Source organism: Danio rerio, chromosome 23, assembly GCF_052040795.2.
Source record: "Danio rerio strain M-AB ecotype USA chromosome 23, GRCz13ab, whole genome shotgun sequence".
Classification (NCBI taxonomy): Eukaryota; Metazoa; Chordata; class Actinopteri; order Cypriniformes; family Danionidae; genus Danio; species Danio rerio.
Genome location: NC_141043.1, coordinates 23,916,092 through 23,935,321, shown reverse-complemented (window position 1 = coordinate 23,935,321; position 19,230 = coordinate 23,916,092). Strand labels below are relative to the sequence as shown.

The following is a 19,230-nucleotide window of genomic DNA, read 5'->3' as shown; positions in this document are numbered from 1 at the left end:
ATACGCGTCCTTCAGGTCTATGGCTGCAAACCAATCCCGAGGACGAACGCATTGGAGAATGCGCCTCTGCGTGAGCATTCTGAACGGCAGCTTGTGCAGACAGCGGTTCAAAACGCGCAGATCTAGGATTGGCCGTGACCCACCGCTCTTTTTGGGTACGATGAAGTATGGGCTGTAAAACCCACTCTCCATCTCGGCTGGAGGAACCGGCTCGATTGCACCCTTCGCCAGGAGGGCAGCAATCTCCTCTCGCAAGACAGGGGCGGACAGGGGGTTGACCCTGGAGAAATACACGCCCGTAAACTTGGGGGGCCGTTTCGCGAACTGAATCGCGTAACCGAGTCTGATTGTGCGTATGAGCCACCGCGAGGGGCTGGCCCGCGCTAACCAGGCAGGCAGAGCCCTCGCTAATGGAGTCATCGCTACAATCGCTGACGTACCAGCGGTGGGGCAGCGCGGAGTGGGTGTGCTGATCCGGGAAGCACGAGGGTCCCGCGGAAAAGCTGGAGGAGAGCGATTCGCTCTGGCTCCGCACCCTGACTCCGGAGAGGGGGCTGGAGGGCTGAGGGAAGGGAGACCGTCCCCCCAGCGCTCGTGAGCCACTGGCGAAGCACGTAGAGTCTGCGAGCCGGAAGGCAGCGCGTCCCGGACTGGCAGAACTCGTGCAGTCACATCCGGGGAAGGGAAAAAGTGCTCTTTTACTGATGTTTTGGTGGCACTGAAAAGTACCGTTGTTATCGGGGCCCCGCCCTCCAGCGGGGAAAGAGCAAGTTTCCTCTTCTCCGGATGGCCTGTCTCAGGGACGCTTCGCGGTCCGTTTACCGGACTTAACGGCGCCCTGGGCAGGAGGGGCTGCCTGCTTTCGAGGTGAACGCCGCGCCCGCTTGGCCGGAGGCGCAGGCGGGGGCGGGGCAGCACTCGTTGGCGGGCGCCCTCGGCGAGGAACAGCGGAGGTGGATGGCTCGGCGGGCGGAGCGGGCTTACGGCCACGCCGATAGATGACATTGCCCATCGCATCCGACTGCTCTTTCACCGCCTTGAATTCCTGGGTGAATTCACCGACGGTGTCGCCGAACAGGCCAGCCTGGGATATGGGCGAGTCAAGAAAGCGAACTTTGTCAACGTCGCGCATATCGGCCAGGTTTAGCCAGAGGTGGCGTTCCTGAACCACAAGTGTGGACATCGTCCTCCCCAGCGCACACGCGGCGGACTTAGTAGTCCGAAGAGCATAGTCGGTCGCGGTGCGCAGCTCATGTAATAAGCTTGGGTTGGACCCGCCCTCGTGCAGCTCGGCCAGCGCCTGCGCTTGGTAGCGCTGGTAGGTGGCCATCGCGTGCAAAGCAGAAGCAGCCTGGCCCGCAGCCTTATAAGCTCTGGCTCCGAGGGAGGCAGACAACCTACAGGCTTTGGACGGGAGGCGGGGCAAACCCCGCCACGTAGAGGCGCCGCGCGGACAAAGATTGACCGCGATAGCGCGCTCCACTGACGGGATCGCCTCATACCCCCTGGCAGCTCCGCCGTCAAGGGCGGTGAGGGCGGAGGCACTCGCAGCACGGGCAGAGAAAGGTGCCCTCCAGGACTGCGTGAGCCTACTGTGCACTTCCGGGAAGAAGGGGACGAGAGGCTTCGAAGGCTTCGCCTTCTGGTCCTCTACGTAGCACCCATCTAGTCGGTCCGGCCGCGGAGCTGGGGGATAAACCATCTCCAACCCCACGGCCGAAGCAGCCCGGGAAAGCACGGCTAACATGTCCGCTTCAGGATCCGATTTGACAGCGCTCACCTGCCCGGAGGGGGCGAGCGGGTCCGGATCTTCGTCGGACAGTGAAAGCCCACCCTCCGATGCCGCGGAGGACATCTGATCTCCGGTGTCAGCGAGTGTGAGAGCTACCATCTGGTTAGACGGATCACTCTCACCACCCGAAGCTTGGATGGAGCGCCGTGAGGAGCGAGAGGTCCGCGAGCCCGTGGGCGGCGGATTAGCTCCCGCTGAAACCCTCAGATCTGCCCGAGCGCCCGCTGCTTTTTTAGAACAGGAGGCAACTGGGGTGGCTCGCTCTCTTGCGAAAGTTAGCCGCGATCTTAGCTGTGCAACGGTCATGGCATCGCAATGACGACATGAACCGCCCGCGAGCACCGCATTAACATGCTGGACCCCCAAACATGCAATGCAGTGATCGTGTCCATCATCCGGAGACAGGAAACCCCCGCATCCAGAAACGCACAGTCGGAGCGCCATCCTGAAAAGGACGTGCTGCACGACTGTGTTGCTCTTTTAGGAAAGTTGCAACTATACGCACCGCTCTGGAGGACCGGACCCAAAGAACCGCAGGCAAGGGAGTAACCCAGCTCGACCGTCTGCCACCGCGAAGACCCACTCTGGACCGGGAGACACACTCGTTCGCTCTGAAGTGCTGATCAGCAAGAGGAACCCTCATCGACTCACTCAGAAAGGATCTGAAGCGAAAAGGATGGCGTCTGCTGGCTTCAGGTGTGCTTATATGCTGAGATGATTGCAGATGTCGCACACCTGCGCAAGCTTACGCTGCCAATTAATTTCATTCATTGGCCCGTTCAATACTCTCCAGATAAGCGGCTTCTGATCCGAATCCTCCCATTCATGGCACTGAAGTTCCCCAACCGAAGGGGAACTGAAGTTCTGCATTTGTTGCAAGAACTGCAAGTTCTGAAGTTCAACACTGGCATTGTGTTGGCATCTTTTTTTATGCCAAAAATGCTAAAATTAAGATTCATGGTCAGTAGTTTACAGAAAATGTTTACTACATTACATAAATTGCATACATTGCAAAAATAATGTCATGAATTCAGAGCTGAAATCATAAATCTGAAAAAAAAAATTTATTTATTAAGTAGTCTCTAATCTTTTTTCATAGACACAGACAGTATATAAACCAAAAACAAGGGGGCCTCAGATAAAAGTTTTGTTGCATTACTGCAATAAAGTAAATTTGCAGAAAACTTTATGCCTCTCCATGTGAGGTCTTCACTGTAAATACCGCGGGTAAAACTGCAGCTGAACTTAATTCCATCCTCACAAAGATGTTTGTGTTATCATGGCTTTATGTCTTAGCAAACTACCATTTATTAAATGCAAAGCCTTTATCCGCTTTTCCCACAGCGGTGGCGTGTGTCTCTTCTTGAGATAAAACAGTTGCGTAAACAAAAAAATGCTGAATGTCAATTTTACCACTGACTTAGCTTATGGGAAATAAATCTTTTTTATATCAATGCGAGCTTTAAGTGGACAGCCTAGGGCTTAAATACAAATGCCAAAAGTGAAAATAAATAACAATAAAAGGCATAATCGCCTTTTCAAAAGAAAAGCAGATAAATAATCAGAGATGAAGAAAAGTGATTTGAAATGCACGCATATAGTGCTTCTTAAAGAAGAGTTAAGCTTTTGTTTGAGTGCTCTGTCAAAACGGAAACCCTATAACATAAATTATGCCAACCCAGCAATGGGAGCCATAATAGTTCAATGCTGCAGCCCGAGCAGTTGTTTTAAAATGACAAATCGCATATCAGCAAATGCAAAAAAACACACACACACAAAAAACTTGCTTTGTATACTGCAGGGTGGGAGAAAAAAAGTCAACGTGGAAAGACTAGCCTGAAGAGAAAGTGACAATAGCTGCATAAATAAGCCCATTAGTTAAAAATGTAGGACAAGTGCCCTGTTTGAAGCCAGCATGGGGAGCGGGACAGACTCCCTCACAGCTGCCTGCCCCTCTGCAGCTCTCACACTGCCCTGCACATTCACCATTGAAGTTGGTGGAGAAAATCTGAGCAAATTTCTGATTTGCAACACTCTAGGAACATGTTTATTGTCTTTGTGCGAGTGCAAAACACACATATAAATAAAGCTAATGAAGAATCGCGGGGTGAGGCCGCTAAAGAGCAGAAAATGGGAAATTTTATGGCAATAAGTAGCGTGGGATGATGGTGATTTTTAAGCCATTGGACCATGTTGTACACCACTAATCATAGAACTGAGCCAGTGTAGTTAATTACTGTTACCTTTTTTAGGGGCCGTGCTACTTTAGTCATAAAAACTGGCCAGAATTTTAAGTTTCTTTTTTTTATGTGTGTGCTTTTTACATGATACAAAAAAATCATGGTTTTATCAAGGTTTAATTTTAACTTTGACCATAAAAAAAAGAGGATTCAAGAACTTTTGCACTATACTATACTGATTTTTTATTTTCTGTCAAACTTAGAGAAACATTCTGTGAACAGTCATATTCCAACTTAAGTGACTACATTTCTAACAACTTCTCATGTTTCTGGCAGTAATGAACGGAAACCTTGTATGTTCAAAGCTGCTATCTTAAAGAAGCACAGCTACACTGTGAAACATGCTGGGTTCAACACAGTCGATTTGTGTTGGGACAACATGAAAGAATTAAGTTTATTAGTGCTTACAAATTTAAGTGGATTAAACTTAAAACAATTAAGTTGTCACAAACAGTTTGAACAAACAGCAAACATCAATTGTCTATTGGCAAAAAAGATAAATTATTATGAATTAGTACAATGTCAGTTATATAAAACAAAAACTTTTTCACCTTTGGACAAAATATGTTTTATTCTGAGAAACATTTTAAATATCTTGAAACAGTAAACATGTCAGGCCAAATAATTAATATTAATTATAAACTTCAAGTGTCTTGTTTGTATCATTACAATTTAAAATGGCATATTTGGATATCTTTTCTGATACTGAGATACTGTCCTAAACAACAATAAAAAAAGAGAAAAAAAAACGTAAATAAAAAAATCTTACACATACCCGAACGGTACAGCAGAAAATTGTGGTTTTAAAACCTTGACTTTTCCAACCTGTGATATACCTTGAAAATGGTTATCATCCCATGCCTACTAAAAATCTGTTACTTTTGTTGTTTTGCCAAAACTTTTTCTAAAGAAAGCCAGATGCTAAACATAATCATTACTGTGTGGTCATTAAAACTTGAGTAAGATTGTAAATATTCTTTCTTTTCAACATTTTTCTTTTAGTAAAGTTGCTTCGAAATGATAATTATTGTGAAAATCCCTGTACAAGTAAACTTAAATTGATTCATTCCAATTAGCCACTAAATATTGGATTTTATATATTTTAACAGTATTTAAATATTTAAACATTAAATTGGAAAACAAATACTTAAACATTTTTGGAGCAATATAGCACTGATTTATGTTGAAAATCAAATGATCAAAATATGGAGATAATTTGACTTCGAACAATAAGATGTATTAACAACAATGAAAATTCAGAAAATTACATTTTAATTGTGGTTTTATTTGACACATCCAGTAGCTTAGGGCAGAAACTACTGGAGCTATAGTGTCATGTTTACTCAGCTAAAATGCTAATATTTTAATGATGTGTGAGCATTATGTATGTCTTGAGAGTCAACTGTCATTTACTGCAGGATGAAGCATATTGTACTCTAAAAAACTAATTTTAAACTCAGATTTGGGAAAAAATATTGACAACTAAAGCATTGTGTTAAAAAAAATAATTGAAACAATAACCCAATTTAACCCAACATTTCTTACAAGTTATGAAGATGAAATTTCTTTTTTACTTTTAATGTTAAAATTTTAACTCTGTGTACTAAGTGACTTTTGTTGACATTTTTAGAAGTTTGAAATTTTTTAACCGTATTATGAGAAATAATATACAGTATACAGCACAGAAATCAATTAATCAAACACCTAATTGCCTTGTTTTTGTACCAAAGTTTACATGACCAACACAGAAAACAGTAATTCAAACTAATGAAAAAAGTAAAGGTCGATTTGGTAAACTTTTCAACATTAAACATATTGGAGCAAATCAAGATCTCATATAGCACCCCTGCAGTGAACAATAGATAGATCTCTCTCTCTCTTTCTTTCTCTCTCTCTCTCTCTCTCTCTCTATATATATATATATATATATATATATATATATATATATATATAATTTTTTTTTTTTTTTTTTGCAAATGCAGAAACTGCTCAACACTAAATAATTTACAACTCATCACAGCATACTAAAGTGAAGACAGCAATGACAAAAACATGAAAATCTCTTGTTTGCACATGCTGTTTTGAGAGCTGGCGATGTGATAGCCATTCAGAAAAAGTACATCTTCAGCCAAAACTAAATTGCTTTTATTCATGTCTAAACAGAGTTGACTTTGTGGACCAAAGGAGAATGCAATTACACTTCTCGTGCCAGGCAGAAAGCAATGCATGCTCCCTCAACTTTCACTAGCCTCTTTATGAGTCCTCAGTCAACTAAATAACTCATTATAGACTCAAATTCATAACATGATTTGTTGTTTGTGTAAAGGGACAAGTCAATAATGTGGCTTGAAAATGACATAGTGGACAAGCAGATGGCAAAAAATAAAATAAAATTTAAAAATTAAATTAATGCAAGTATAAAACAAAGATAAAATGACTAGAATTTTTTTTCAGTAATCATATTTTTTTTTATCTGACTGCCTCAATAAAAGCAAACTGCATGAAAGACTATATACTATATACTATATTATATACTCCCAATGAGTGTCGCAATGATCTAAACCAGCTTAAATAAATAAATACCACCTAAAACATCTTCAAATTATTTTGGAAGGTTTGGATGTCTTTTTTTCTCCAAGCAGTACTTTATGGCATTAACGTTGAAAAATTAAACACTGCCTGTCTGCATTTTGAAAACTTTAAACCTTTACATGGAAACCCTGTAAATCCCATTGCCTGCATTAAGACAAAATTCAAACCCTACAAACAGGCAATTTCAAGTCATTCACTTGGAAAATGCTCTGTTTAAGACGCCAAAAGGAGGGTGACTCTTTTCTTTTGCTCTTAGATTACCATATTTCTCTCAGGCTTGTGACACCTGCAGCCCACTGAGGGCGTGCAAAACATAGGACTTTACTTCAAACAGCCCAAAGGCTGTGGGTTTGGGTATTGACTGGGATTGAGCTCGTCCAGCTTGAACCCCTCCTACCGCAGATGTACATTAATGCAGGGAAAATACAAATCTGGGCAGCAAAAAGAAAGGCAGCTCCTTTTAACATGCTGTTGTCTAGCTTGATCGTGTCAGTTTGAGGGAGCCCATTCAAAGGTATTCATGCATCTGCCTTTGAGGAACAATGGCAGCTAGTTTATAAACTGTCTCTTTCGGCTGCCTGACGGCTTTAGACACCATTGTTTTGCTCCTCTTAATAAACTTTTGGAGGAGTTCATCAACTTGCCTGAATGGGCGACGTAGAGGCCAAAGACACAAAATAACAGACGGTTGGCTTTTCCCTTTTCTTTCTCCCTTTTGAAGCGACTGTCTTTAAATCAGGAAAGAGGGCTGTCAGACAGCAGAATAATTTTTGGTCAAACAAAAACGACAAACCGCCAAAGGAACAAAAGTTAATTCACAGAAGAATGAAGGACTTGACTTCTTAAATGAAACTGATAAAGGTGCACCTTGAAACCAAGCATAAACTCTCCGACATCACATGGTAGATTTGTTCCTACATTAATTAATGAGCTAAATGATAATTAATTGCCTCCATTATGTAAATCTTGATAGAATTTTAGTCAAGACCAGCTTGAACTCAAGCAGGCGACTTAACATATAATCAAAAATGTTTACTAGAGAGTGTAAGATAATAAATTGGAGGGTTAGTTCACCCAAAAATGAAAATTGTCATAATTTACTCACCCTTTAATTGTTCTAAACCTGACTTTCTTTCTGCTTATGAATACAAAAGAAGATATTTTGAGGAAAGCTATAAACCTGTAAACATTGACTTTTAATGAGTAAATAGTAATTAGTAAATAATAATTAATTTTCCATTTTTGAGTGGACAATACCTTTAAGTCAAAATTGCAGGCCTGTTATTATAATTTACATTACAAAAGTGTTTTATTTAGTATTATAAAAAACAGATTGTGCCAACAATCTTAAATAAAGGTTTCAGATATGTTTTCAGTCATAGGATAATTTTTGAATCCCCTCCAAAAAAAAAAAAAGAAAAAAAAATCAGGACAACTCAATAAATTACAAATAATAATTTGTAAAAAAGTAAATGGATATCCACGATAAAGGTCAAAAACATATTTCTTCTTCCGTTTTCAGACTTTACACCCCATAGAGCCCATCTCGTTGTCCACTCAATGACCGTGTTTATCTGTACACGGACACCTGCAGTGAATAAACACTGCCTGAGCAAATTCTCATTTGCACAAACACATATGTGGACTTAGACATTTCAACATTTGTGCTCAAACCGTTAAAAGATCTATCGCAAAGGGCTACTTTTCCTTTGGTCTGTTTATGAGTGCCCTGAACCACGTTTGGCACTCCTGCTTTGTGGAAGGATTCCCTTTTGTTAGCTGATCAGTCTCCCATTGGGTCTCCAGACAGGATTCTTGGCATTTGTCGGCAAAAATGAAAGCAGGATTAAGGAATGGCTACTGAACACTCCATGGTAAAGGAGTGGGCAGCAATTCCCCCGATTCAAACCCCCCTCTTCCACTTTGGTAACTCCTCTTTTCGTATATTTGTATTCCCAAAGAGGCCATTAAAGCTGGTTTGAAAGCGATACGAACAATAAGATCAAAATCAACAAGTCGAGTCGAATATTGAACGTTTAGTGTTCGCCTGCATACGGAGCAATTAAAGCATAGACGAATTGCAATTTGGCAGTCAATGCTGAAATTAAATGTTTGTTTTACAATCAGCTGGTAGCCTACATAGTCGGGTATTTATTTATTTTATTTTTTCGTTTTTGTATTTGCGAAAAGTCAACATTTTACTGTTGTATTTATTATAGGCCTACACATCTGATCTTACAATAATTTGTTTATTCGATTTAATGTAAAGGTTAGCAACCAATTAGCATGTATTTAGCGTCTATAATAAATGACACTCCTCTTCACTAAGGGTCACTAACAGTTCCGTGCGCTTACAATTATGTAGGCCAACGTATAGCACTCAATCGATGTCCAGGGCATCAAAAACACTTTTGTGACATTATAGGAAGCCCTGAGGCCGATACTTTTATTAGTGTCAGCAGGAGTTTTCCCCAGTCGTTTGTTCGTTTTGTTCTTCTGGTCCACCAGGATGCCCTCCACTCCACAGCACATTGCAAATCCCTAGAAATTACGTGCATTTTTGACCATCTAATTGGATGATTTATCAAAACGTCAGATATTGCAGGTATGCCAAGACTTAATTTAAAAATTACTCATTTCTTTTTTTATTATTTCTGGCGACAACGAACGGGTTCTTCAAATGTATTGAGTGGGATAAATATATTTTCTGTTTTATGCAAAGGGGAATCGTCTTACAGCTGACTTTAACCCCCCACCCCCCCCCCCCCCCCCCCCCCCATCCTAAACCCATTCGCATAGGAATGTGCGCATTTAGATAGTCCTTGTCCCACATGGCAAGAAATACTTTAATTAATAGACAGGCCTTCTTGAAAGTAGCACTGGTCTGTAATATGATGAACTCCCATTGTCGTAGTGTCACCACAAATGTTTCCGATAAGAAAAAGCACCCAAGGATCAAAGACTATAAGCCTCTCAATTTCCTCCAGACGCCTCTACTTTTCTGCACCTACTTTCTTTTTCTTTTTTCCCCCCTTACTCTCTCCCTTAAACATCTGAAACACACGAAATCCTCTTCATTGCATCTATAGGATCCGCCCCAGGTTAACAGGTCAGCAAAGCTGTTGAAAATAATTGCATATTAATATTCTGTTCAAGGAGACTTGCGTAATCTTTCCACGTTTTCAAAATGATTAACGTCAAATGTCATTTAAGACTGACAAGCCATTCTTCTTCTAATATTTTTGTCGAATTCGATAGAAAATTAGTTAGACATATTTATTAAACAATCCAAAAAAACAACATTTTTTAAACGATAGTTGGAATAACCTGTAAAACTTCAAACAATTTTACAGAGAGCGGTGGAAAATGATAGAAAAAAAGCTGTCAAAAGACGTGAGGAAACAGAGAGACACTACTGGATACGACATATTTTTTCGACATTCGATTCGTTCCACGAATTAAGGACCTGGATTTGATGCAGCCCTAGTTTTTGTATGAACTTCATCCTGGGTGAACGTTTGGGAAATAATTTCCCTCAGCAAAGTGCAGGACTGAAGATAACTAGCATGTAATTCAGTTACACTGCAAATGTTTCACGACGAAACACCATTGACACTAAACAGGCGCCCGGGTGTCATGATCTTTGGATTAGCATATTTCACAGTATAGTCTCGTCATTAGACGATGACCTTGCAAAGAGACTGGTTATACAAACGTCAGGATTGCTCTATTTAATTGCAGCTTGCTACTGACAACGAATATTTTACGTTATGGCTATAATTAGTTACAAACCCAAGTAGAATCCGCTAGGACTAGGTCACATTACAACTTTGATTAATGGGAAAAACAATTAAATTGCAATATTCAGTGATTGTATGATGCAGATTTATTTGAAACATTTGAAACATATTTGAAACAAATAATGTTTTAAAACAATGTAGATAATAATAATAATAATTATTATTATTATTATTATTATTATTATTATTATTATTGTCTACTAATAATATTAATAATAAACAGTATTGTGTTGTTGTAAAAACAGTTACTCTCCCAAAATTGCAATGAAATGTATTGGGTAGCAGTGTAGAGGAAAGGGGAGGTTAATCCGAGTTTAATACACTGATGCAGAGCGCAGGACCGCGGCTGTGATGATTGTGTTATCTCTTCCCAACATTTGGGTCTCCCTCAATTTCAGCCCAGCCAAATAGCTGCGAGAAAGTGCAGATGGAGTGACTCTCGATGCCCGAGGAAAAAATATTAATAGCTAAATAACTTCCCCATACTTTCACTAAATCTCTCTTTCACTCTCTCTGTCTCCCTCTCTCTCTCTCCATTCCAGATGGATTTGTTTGAAGTGGTCTCCCGACTCATCCTATGGTCTCTTTTCTTCAAACGAGGCTTATTTCAAAGTCTCAAATATACAGTATAACTTTCGTTTTTCTACAAATATCTGGGAACTACCCGCGTGCCAACATTTTTCATTCTCTAGATGTAATTGATCTTTTGAAGCATTCTCGAAACTGATACCGCCAAAGGCACATTGCAAAATTGTACTTCACTTCGTTCAATTATTTTTTTATTATCTATTTATTTATGTTCTCAAACGATTGGTAACTAAACAAGTTGGTTTAATATAGCCTAAGTATGCCACTCATGGGGTTTTGCTGAGAGTCTATTTAATAATTTGGCCACTAATCTGCCACTATAAGGTAAGAAATTCATTTAATCTACCTTTTTGTTTAAACGATATTTGCGTTGCTCTTGTTTAGTTCTTGTACACCAATTGGTGTCAAATGAGGAAATCAGTCAATCTGCGTTAGTTGGCTGATATTGTTTTCTCTGGGTCAGATAATGTTTTATTGGTCTAGTAAAAAACGCATGTGGTGGTGCACGAGACATCCATGCTAATAAACACCCTATTAAGGTGGGCAACGAGAGTATTATAATAAAAAGAGATGCACGACAAAGAAGGTAAGTGCTATTAAATAGTAAATGACAGGTATGCGTTAGCTTACAGATGTCACGAAATTGCCAAACTTGTGTTTTAAACAGGCATGATTATGACAAATAGTTGCATATTGGCTTTAAAGCTAGAAGTCAATTCCCTTTGTTCAATAATTTCACACCCATAAAAATATATAAAACTGCTCAATTTGTCCACAAATCGTGTGCTTGCCCAGCCGGCACACGACCGACCTTCAACGTTGAAATATGGTTGAAATAAGGTCAGATGTGTTTTGAGCGTTGAAATAATGTTGATAGAACGTTTAATGTTGAACGGTTGAAAAACAGCCTGCATATGACAAGGCTTCAACGTTGAAATGTGGTTGAAAATACGTCAGTAGTTGCTTTAATGTTGAAACAATGTTGAATGATAAATGGTTGAAAAAAGTTACAGAAATTCTTGTACAAATCAACGTTGACATTTTTTTTATCATGATCTGTATGTTGAATTAACGTCATGGCTTCACCCAATATTCAACATGTTTGGTTACCATGGTATCGGAGGACTAGGCGCACGCGGCCACGCGCAGCGCTTCACTTCACTTAATTACGAACACCTGACCTGCAGTGCAGCAGAATTCAGAGGTAAGCGTGTTTTTAGATGCTTTAATGTTTTATTTACCCCCCGATTTTGTTTTACACACAGTGTATCTTAAATGTGACTTGGTGTAGTGTTTCGAATTTTGAAGCATTTAAAACTTTCCAGTTTGGTTTTTAGTCGTTTGCGCTCGAGGTAATGTCACATGTTTAACGTTAGTCTAAATGAGCGTTTTTATGGCAAATTCAAAGCGATAAACTCCAAACGCAGTTTAAAGTTACTTAGCAACGTTATAAAACAATATCCTTTTTATACGCTGTATCATTAGTGTTATTATTACAAAGTGAACTGCTGTCGTTTCACTGTTGTTGTTGTTTTTGCTTTTACTCTAGAGACGCACTAACTTGCACAGCATTGAATGGAAAAGGCTTTATCCATGTAAGTTTACTTTAGCTTTAACTAAGCTATCTGTTAAATCTTCTTGATGCTTTGGTTGGTGATATTCTCTTTCTAATCTGTTTGTTTATTGATTGTTAGGCTATGTTGTGATATTATATTGATATTATTATTGTGAAATCATGTTGTGATGTTATACTATGTGACAGTATTGGGGAACAAATATGTATTTAGTTAGAAATTAATGCTTAAATTACACTTTGTATAGTGGCAGATAAGAGGTGTAATGGGTTTTAATTTTCTGGGTTTTCTGGAAGGTCCAGTTGAGGGGCATCAAGAACACGCAGATGGCCTAAACCTGTATCAGCCTGGACAGACTGCAGTTCTGCTACTCCACGCCAAGGCTTTTGTATGGATGTCTGACTACTACTGTGTTCTCTAAAGGTATTACTGGAGCAAAACAACAGCACCTGTTACAGTGAAATTTGTATTAATAAAAATAGTGATACATGTGTAGCAGGTCCAGTACATGTGATGTCATTGAGAAGTTGTTTTTATTAAATGTCCTTAAAACAAGTAAATAAACATACTATTTAAATAAATCTAAATATTAAAAACTTGAGGATTAAGATGAGAAATGAAATGCATCATCTGTCTTGCGAAAGGGGTGTACTTAAGAATTCTGGTGTTTTCCAACTGAAAGGGATAGTTCAACCAAGAATGAAAATTTACTCACATTTTACTCCCCAAATGGTTTAAAACCATTATGAGTTTATTTTGTTGAACAAAAAAAGAGGCTATTCTGAAAAAAAAACTAAAAACCTGTAAACATTGACCTCCATAGTAGAAAAAAATACTATAGAAGTCAATGGTTATAGATTTGCAGCTTTCTTCAAAATATCTTCTTTTGTGTTCAACGTGGTCAGTAAATGACGACAGAATAAACATTTTGAACTATCCCTTTAATTCTCTGACCTACATGCAGACTTTTGCAGAAGTGCTACTCCTTCTAGAGTTTTTCTCAACCATATGTCTAAAAAGCTTCAAACAGCTTTTACAGTACATGTAATGGTTTACAACAACTTGTAATTATTAGATGTGTTGAATGTTTCATGATTCTTTACTGCAGCCTTTGTTAAAAAAAAAAAGTAATTTTTTTGAGAATCTGAAATTTGAATTCTGGAAATGCTGGCACCGGTGGTGGCGAAGGGCTTCCTGACGATATCACACCTTATTCTTCACTTCTCTTAGTTAGGAATATTCAGATGGATGAGTCAAAATTATTGAGTGGGACGATATTATAGGACAAATTTGGATTCAATAAAAAATAAATATTTGAATTTCACTTTGTATAATAGCAGACACCAACTTAGTTGTAACCTCGTATTTCATTTATTGCAGGTTTTCTGGAAGCTCCATTTGAGGTCATCAAGGACATACTGATGGCCTAAACCAGTGTCAGCCTAGACAGACAGACATCTATTGCAGTTCTGCTACACAAGACCAAACTCTCTGCTTTTGTATGGATGTCTGACTAGTACGGTGTTCTCTAAAGGTATAACTGGAGCAAAACAACAGCACCCGTTACAGTGAAATTTGTGTTCATAAAAGATATGTGTAACAGGTCCAGTACATTTGTCATAAAGGTTAAATCACAGTAAGTACTGTAAAAATAACTTGTTTGCCTTTGCCACAACAGGTCATAGTGTGTGCATACTGCTCGTAGTAAACACACATGCTGATCTGATGCGGGAGAGATATACGCAAACACATTTGTATTTACTGTTTTGTTTTGCCTCACTAAAGTGTTGTTGGAGCTTGGTATGTTCACAGTTGAAATCACTGAAGTCCCATGGAACGTTTTGACAATGTGTTTTGTGCCTTATCTTGACAATGACCATCTTGGGACTATTGCTGTCTGTAGAGGATGAGGAGCATTTAATCTAAAATATTTTAGTTTGTGTTCTGAAGATTAACAGGTCTCTGGGATGACACAAGTACTTAATAACAGAACCTATATGAACAGTTAATGTGACATGTAATAGTGAAATAGTGGTCCTACATTCACAAATGTGAGCCATTATTATAAGACCCATGTGAACATGCAATTTTTATGATACTAATAATAATAGAATAACAAATTGCTTTTACTGTTGTGTTTGTGAGAGAGAATCAAACTATATATTCTACACATTTTCTTGATGATTTACTGAAATATTTGTCTACATGTTCCACTGTCACAGGTGCTCAGTTTTGCTGCAGTAATGCTAAACACAATAGATGTACTTTATGCAAAAAAAAAAAAAAACTACTAAATATTTAGCATGCAGACCTGCAAAGTGAAGGAGTAATGTCAGGTTTAGATTATAGCATGAGTTTTCACTATTGTGAAAGTGAAGCCATTCATTCACAATGAATTGGAATAGCAAACCTCATTATTGATTTTGTAGGAAACTCACCTGGTGTTTGAGAAATAAATATGTATTTAACTGCTAGACTGATATAGATGTTTAAGTGTTTTACGCTTGATTTTTTTGTCCCAGGGCCATCTTTTACCTCAAGTTTTTCTCCCAACCTATAAAACCTCAAACAGATGTAATGTATTTTACTTGTGATTCTTATTTGTGAGTGATGTTTTTTTATTTAATTTTTTTATTGCAGCCACTTTAAAAATGGGTATTTTGTAAACTTTGTAAACGGAATTGTATTTTGGAGACTGTGATGGTTGAAGCATAGTTTAGTTACTTAGTTTAATTTAGTTAGTATCTGTCTTTCTGAAGACGGTAACACTTTACAATAAGGTTGTATTAGTAAGTGTTAATGTATTTACTAACATGAACAAAGAACAATGAAGCATCTTTCAAATAAAGAAAGTACAGTTCATGTCAGCTCAGTGCATTAATGTTAACAAGCATACATTTTGATTTTAATAGCATCGGGACATATTTCAATTAATTAAATGATTAATAAATGCTGTACAAGTATTTGTTCTTTGTTCATGTTAGTAAACATTAACTAACTTTAATTCATGAAACCTAATTAAAAAGTGACTATTTAATTGTATGCCTTTTTCTGTATTTGAGCATGTATAGTAACCTGCATGGTTTTAATGATGTATGCTGTAAATGTTGCTGTATATTTAGAATAATTGAAATAATGAGGTGTGTATTAAATAAATTGATACACAGGCTAAGTTGTGTATTTGTGTCGTGTATTTTTAATTAGTAAAAATTTGTTTGCTATATTTATGGACTTTGCGTTGTATGTAATTCCTATTTAACTTACGTTGAAATGTATGACGGTGAAACAACGTCACGGTATCAACGTTGATCCAATTTGCAAAACCGAAAGGTAATTCAACCTTCATTCAACGTCTACAAAACGACCATAATTCACCCATGAAAAAGGTAAGAGTGAAACAACGTTGTGATTTCAACGGTGAATCACCGGTGGTGGTCCGACGGTGAAACAACGTCACTATATAAACGTTGATCCAATTTGCAAAATCGAAAGGTAATTCAACGTTGATCCAACCATAGACCTGACGTTGATTCAACGTTGAATCACCGTTGAAATGCCGGCTGGGTGGGGTCTCCTTCATTTGCCCTGTGTTTGTGCGTCAAATCAACTGAAATAGACCACGAAAATACAATAAAACAATATTATCAAATAATATACGAACAACTGTGGGGAAATTGTAAAATCTCACGAAGTTGTGCCGAAGGCTAGCCAGAGAAGATGAAAGCGAAGAGAAAGAAAAGGCTCAATTTAATCTGGTTTAAAACCTTTCAAAATAACGTTGTGCTGGGAACTCAGAGAGTGAGAGCTGATTGGGGATAAATAAGTTTCTTACTATGCCTGTGAGCTATTACACCCATCTCCAACACAGCGGCTTGTTCAAAAGACACGTTTTCATTACGAACTCTAATAAGTCTTAACATTATTAAATGCCAGTTGGATGATCAAGTGAAACAACCCCCGAGAAAAACCCTTTTAAGTCTTGAAAAAGATTGCATTTTAGTCCCATCTCGTTTGCATGACTTCGTAAAGCTAAAATGAGAAATACGTTTCACAAAATATAAAACAAATATTGAATCAAATTAATTTGGAAATGTAAATAAACACTGCTGGTGTTGACTTAAATTATTCACAAAATCTGTTAGAGATGCATGCATTTATCCTTTTAAAAATATTCACATTCTTAATTCTCAGTGTATGGGCAATAAAATAAATTCCTAATGACGGACAGTCACTTGCATATCCGTAATACAATAGCTGTGACTGTTGCTCTTCACTGTGGCTGCATTAGGGCTTTGCGTTTGCGCGCGCATGCACACAAATACACAAACATTTAGGCAATACATTTTTTAAGATCATAGAAATGTGTTGAAACGGTTCAAAATAGTCCTAAATGTACGCACCCTTCGAATAAAGAAAAGCTCTTCGTCACATTTCAAAACTGAAAATATTCTATTTGTTGTTCCATGCATGCGCCCGTATAAAACATTGATCCTATATCCAATGCAAATATAAACCTACAAAATTCCTACAAATAACCTTTAAAAATAGCATAAGCGTAAAGACGAACCGATCACTCCCTTCCTCTAAAGCACCTCTCTAAACGTCAGCTAGGAAACACAATAGTGATTGCAAAAAGAGCAGTGGGCATTTCCAAACAAGAATAAAACATTTTGCACCCTCCAAATCTCATTCTATTCCAACAGACGATTCCATAATATTACAAAACTATCTACCAGCAGGGTGTATTGAATAATTCATCTCTCTATAGTTCCCCTCTTGGCCTTTTGTTAAAAGTTTTTTCCCCCTTTTTCGGACTTTTGAATGTGAAAAGAAGCGTTCATTCCTTCTTTCGAAGCCTTGCTTTTACGCTTTGCTTTGTAGCAGATTCCTCGCTCCAAAAGAGCTTCACTGAAGCCGAGATTTGAAGTTCATCTTCAAGTGGAAAAAGACTGTCATAAAACGTTTTGTAGTAGACTATTGCTTAAACTACACAAACTATTCGATAGTTGTCTTTTGGTGTACAATTATCTTTCGAAATATAGGCCTTACACATTCTGGACACAAATAAGGTAAATTTATGTAGGCTGTAAACATAGATAAAATCGAAAAAAAATCGAAATGACCTAAATAAATACATATACTGTTACTCCTTGCCAGATGGAATGGTCTGTTAACGTGCGAATAAGCGTGCCAAATTATCGCGAGAACCATCGGGCAATCTTGAACTTATGGTCTGTAATTGATATTGATTGCCACATCGGTCATCTGTCAGTTACCGTTTTCAAGGGACCGTTTACTCAGCGTCAAATGAATCTGTTGTACAAATAGATCAAAGCCTAAATACCATCCGTCAGAGCCAATATAAATACACACTAAATCAAATGCCTAAATGACAGTTGAACAAGCAGAGAAATCGCATGCGATAGATGCTGAGCACAGACACAAAAAGCACACACCAATTTATGGTGCCAATTTAAAGACTTAACAGATACTACATAAAGTGGTGCGCAATAATTATTTACTCAAGTAGCTATTTGACTTTTCACCCCATCCAATCAGAATAAATTGTAAAAATAATTTAGCCTACCTTTGTCTCCCAGAATGCCGTCAATACTGTGTTTCGTTTTTTTCTCTCCAGTGTCATCTTTTTTGTCACAATCATCCTCGTCGTCTTTTTTGCCGAAACGCGCACGAAGAACCCGGCTGATAGAACTTACTGATGGGATAATAAAAAGGAAATACAATGAACAAAATAAAATAATAGCTAATATTCAAAAACATAACAGATACATGCAAAATAAATACATCACCTATGTATGTTTGTAATTAATATAGCCCAAATAGGTTTTTTATATAATTATTAGTAAATAATAAAAATAATATTTATTAAGGTCATTTTATTTTCAATCAAGTTTCCTTAATTGTGTACAAAATGATCGTGACCGAAATTTAACTCCAGATCTGACATGTGATGTGGACATGATAAAAAAGGGGCTGCTTACCAGATGAGGCCTCACCTGAGGGAACTGTACTTCTGTCACACACCCCGTCCTTCAACAGTTTGTCTCGGATCTCCCAACTAAACATGCCGGGATTTTCGCGCTTGTATTCCTCAATTCGTTTTTCCACGTCAGGTGTTGCCACCTGCTTTTGTGTTTGATTTAAAAAATACGAAGATATAGGGAAACAGAAAACAAATATGGGCGAGGGGGGGAGAAGACAGAAAAAACAAAAGTTAGCACCAATTTTATATTTATGTACTTGTGTTAATAGTTTAATTTCCTTCAAATAGTAGAATGAACTTCCCATTAAAACTATTATAAAAGACTACAAATTACAGAATGTAATAAGCTAGTAAAATTAACAACAACAACAACAAAACACTTACTCTAGGTTTACTTCCTCCTATTGCTCCAGGACGGATTGAGCCAGTTTCTTGATACCGGCAGAGGATTTTGGACACGCAGCCATGGGAAACGCGAAGCTGTCTTGAGATCACGCAGGGACGGATGCCGTGGTGAGCCATTTCAACAATTTTGTGGCGGATATGATTTGGCAAAGGCCTGCCATTGATGAATACACCGCCAAGCTGATTCACTCGACCTTGGCCCAAAGGAGTTGAAACTGCAGTAGAAAAATGGGAA

At 38.5% G+C, this 19,230-nt stretch overlaps 1 protein-coding gene and 2 long non-coding RNA genes across 17 annotated transcripts in view; 2 read left to right on the top strand and 1 right to left on the bottom strand.

Annotated features, from left to right (window-relative positions):
* pax7b (paired box 7b) overlaps window positions 1–19,230 on the bottom strand; it is a 105,084-nt gene that overhangs the window by 69,072 nt on the left and 16,782 nt on the right. For 3 of the 6 annotated variants that reach the window (XM_087306020.1, XM_087306022.1, NM_001146149.3), the window contains 3 exon segments: window positions 18,975–19,210; window positions 18,589–18,733; window positions 18,174–18,302 (listed from right to left, as the gene is read on the bottom strand). In XM_087306020.1, coding sequence (XP_087162146.1) covers window positions 18,174–18,302; window positions 18,589–18,733; window positions 18,975–19,210 — 510 coding nt within the window. 6 annotated transcript variants of the gene reach the window in all.
* Window positions 1–19,230, top strand: part of LOC141380486 (uncharacterized) — a 93,447-nt gene that overhangs the window by 68,411 nt on the left and 5,806 nt on the right. For 6 of the 10 annotated variants that reach the window (XR_015523442.1, XR_015523448.1, XR_015523449.1 and 3 more), the window contains one exon: window positions 19,004–19,103. The exons of the other annotated variants lie outside the window; for them this stretch is intronic. This is a non-coding gene — a long non-coding RNA (uncharacterized LOC141380486). The remainder of the gene's footprint in view (window positions 1–19,003; window positions 19,104–19,230) is intronic. 10 annotated transcript variants of the gene reach the window in all.
* On the top strand, window positions 12,141–15,758 carry LOC147838191 (uncharacterized). The gene is made up of 4 exons (XR_015523454.1): window positions 12,141–12,216; window positions 12,562–12,607; window positions 12,883–13,009; window positions 13,967–15,758. It is a non-coding gene; the product is annotated as an uncharacterized LOC147838191 (long non-coding RNA).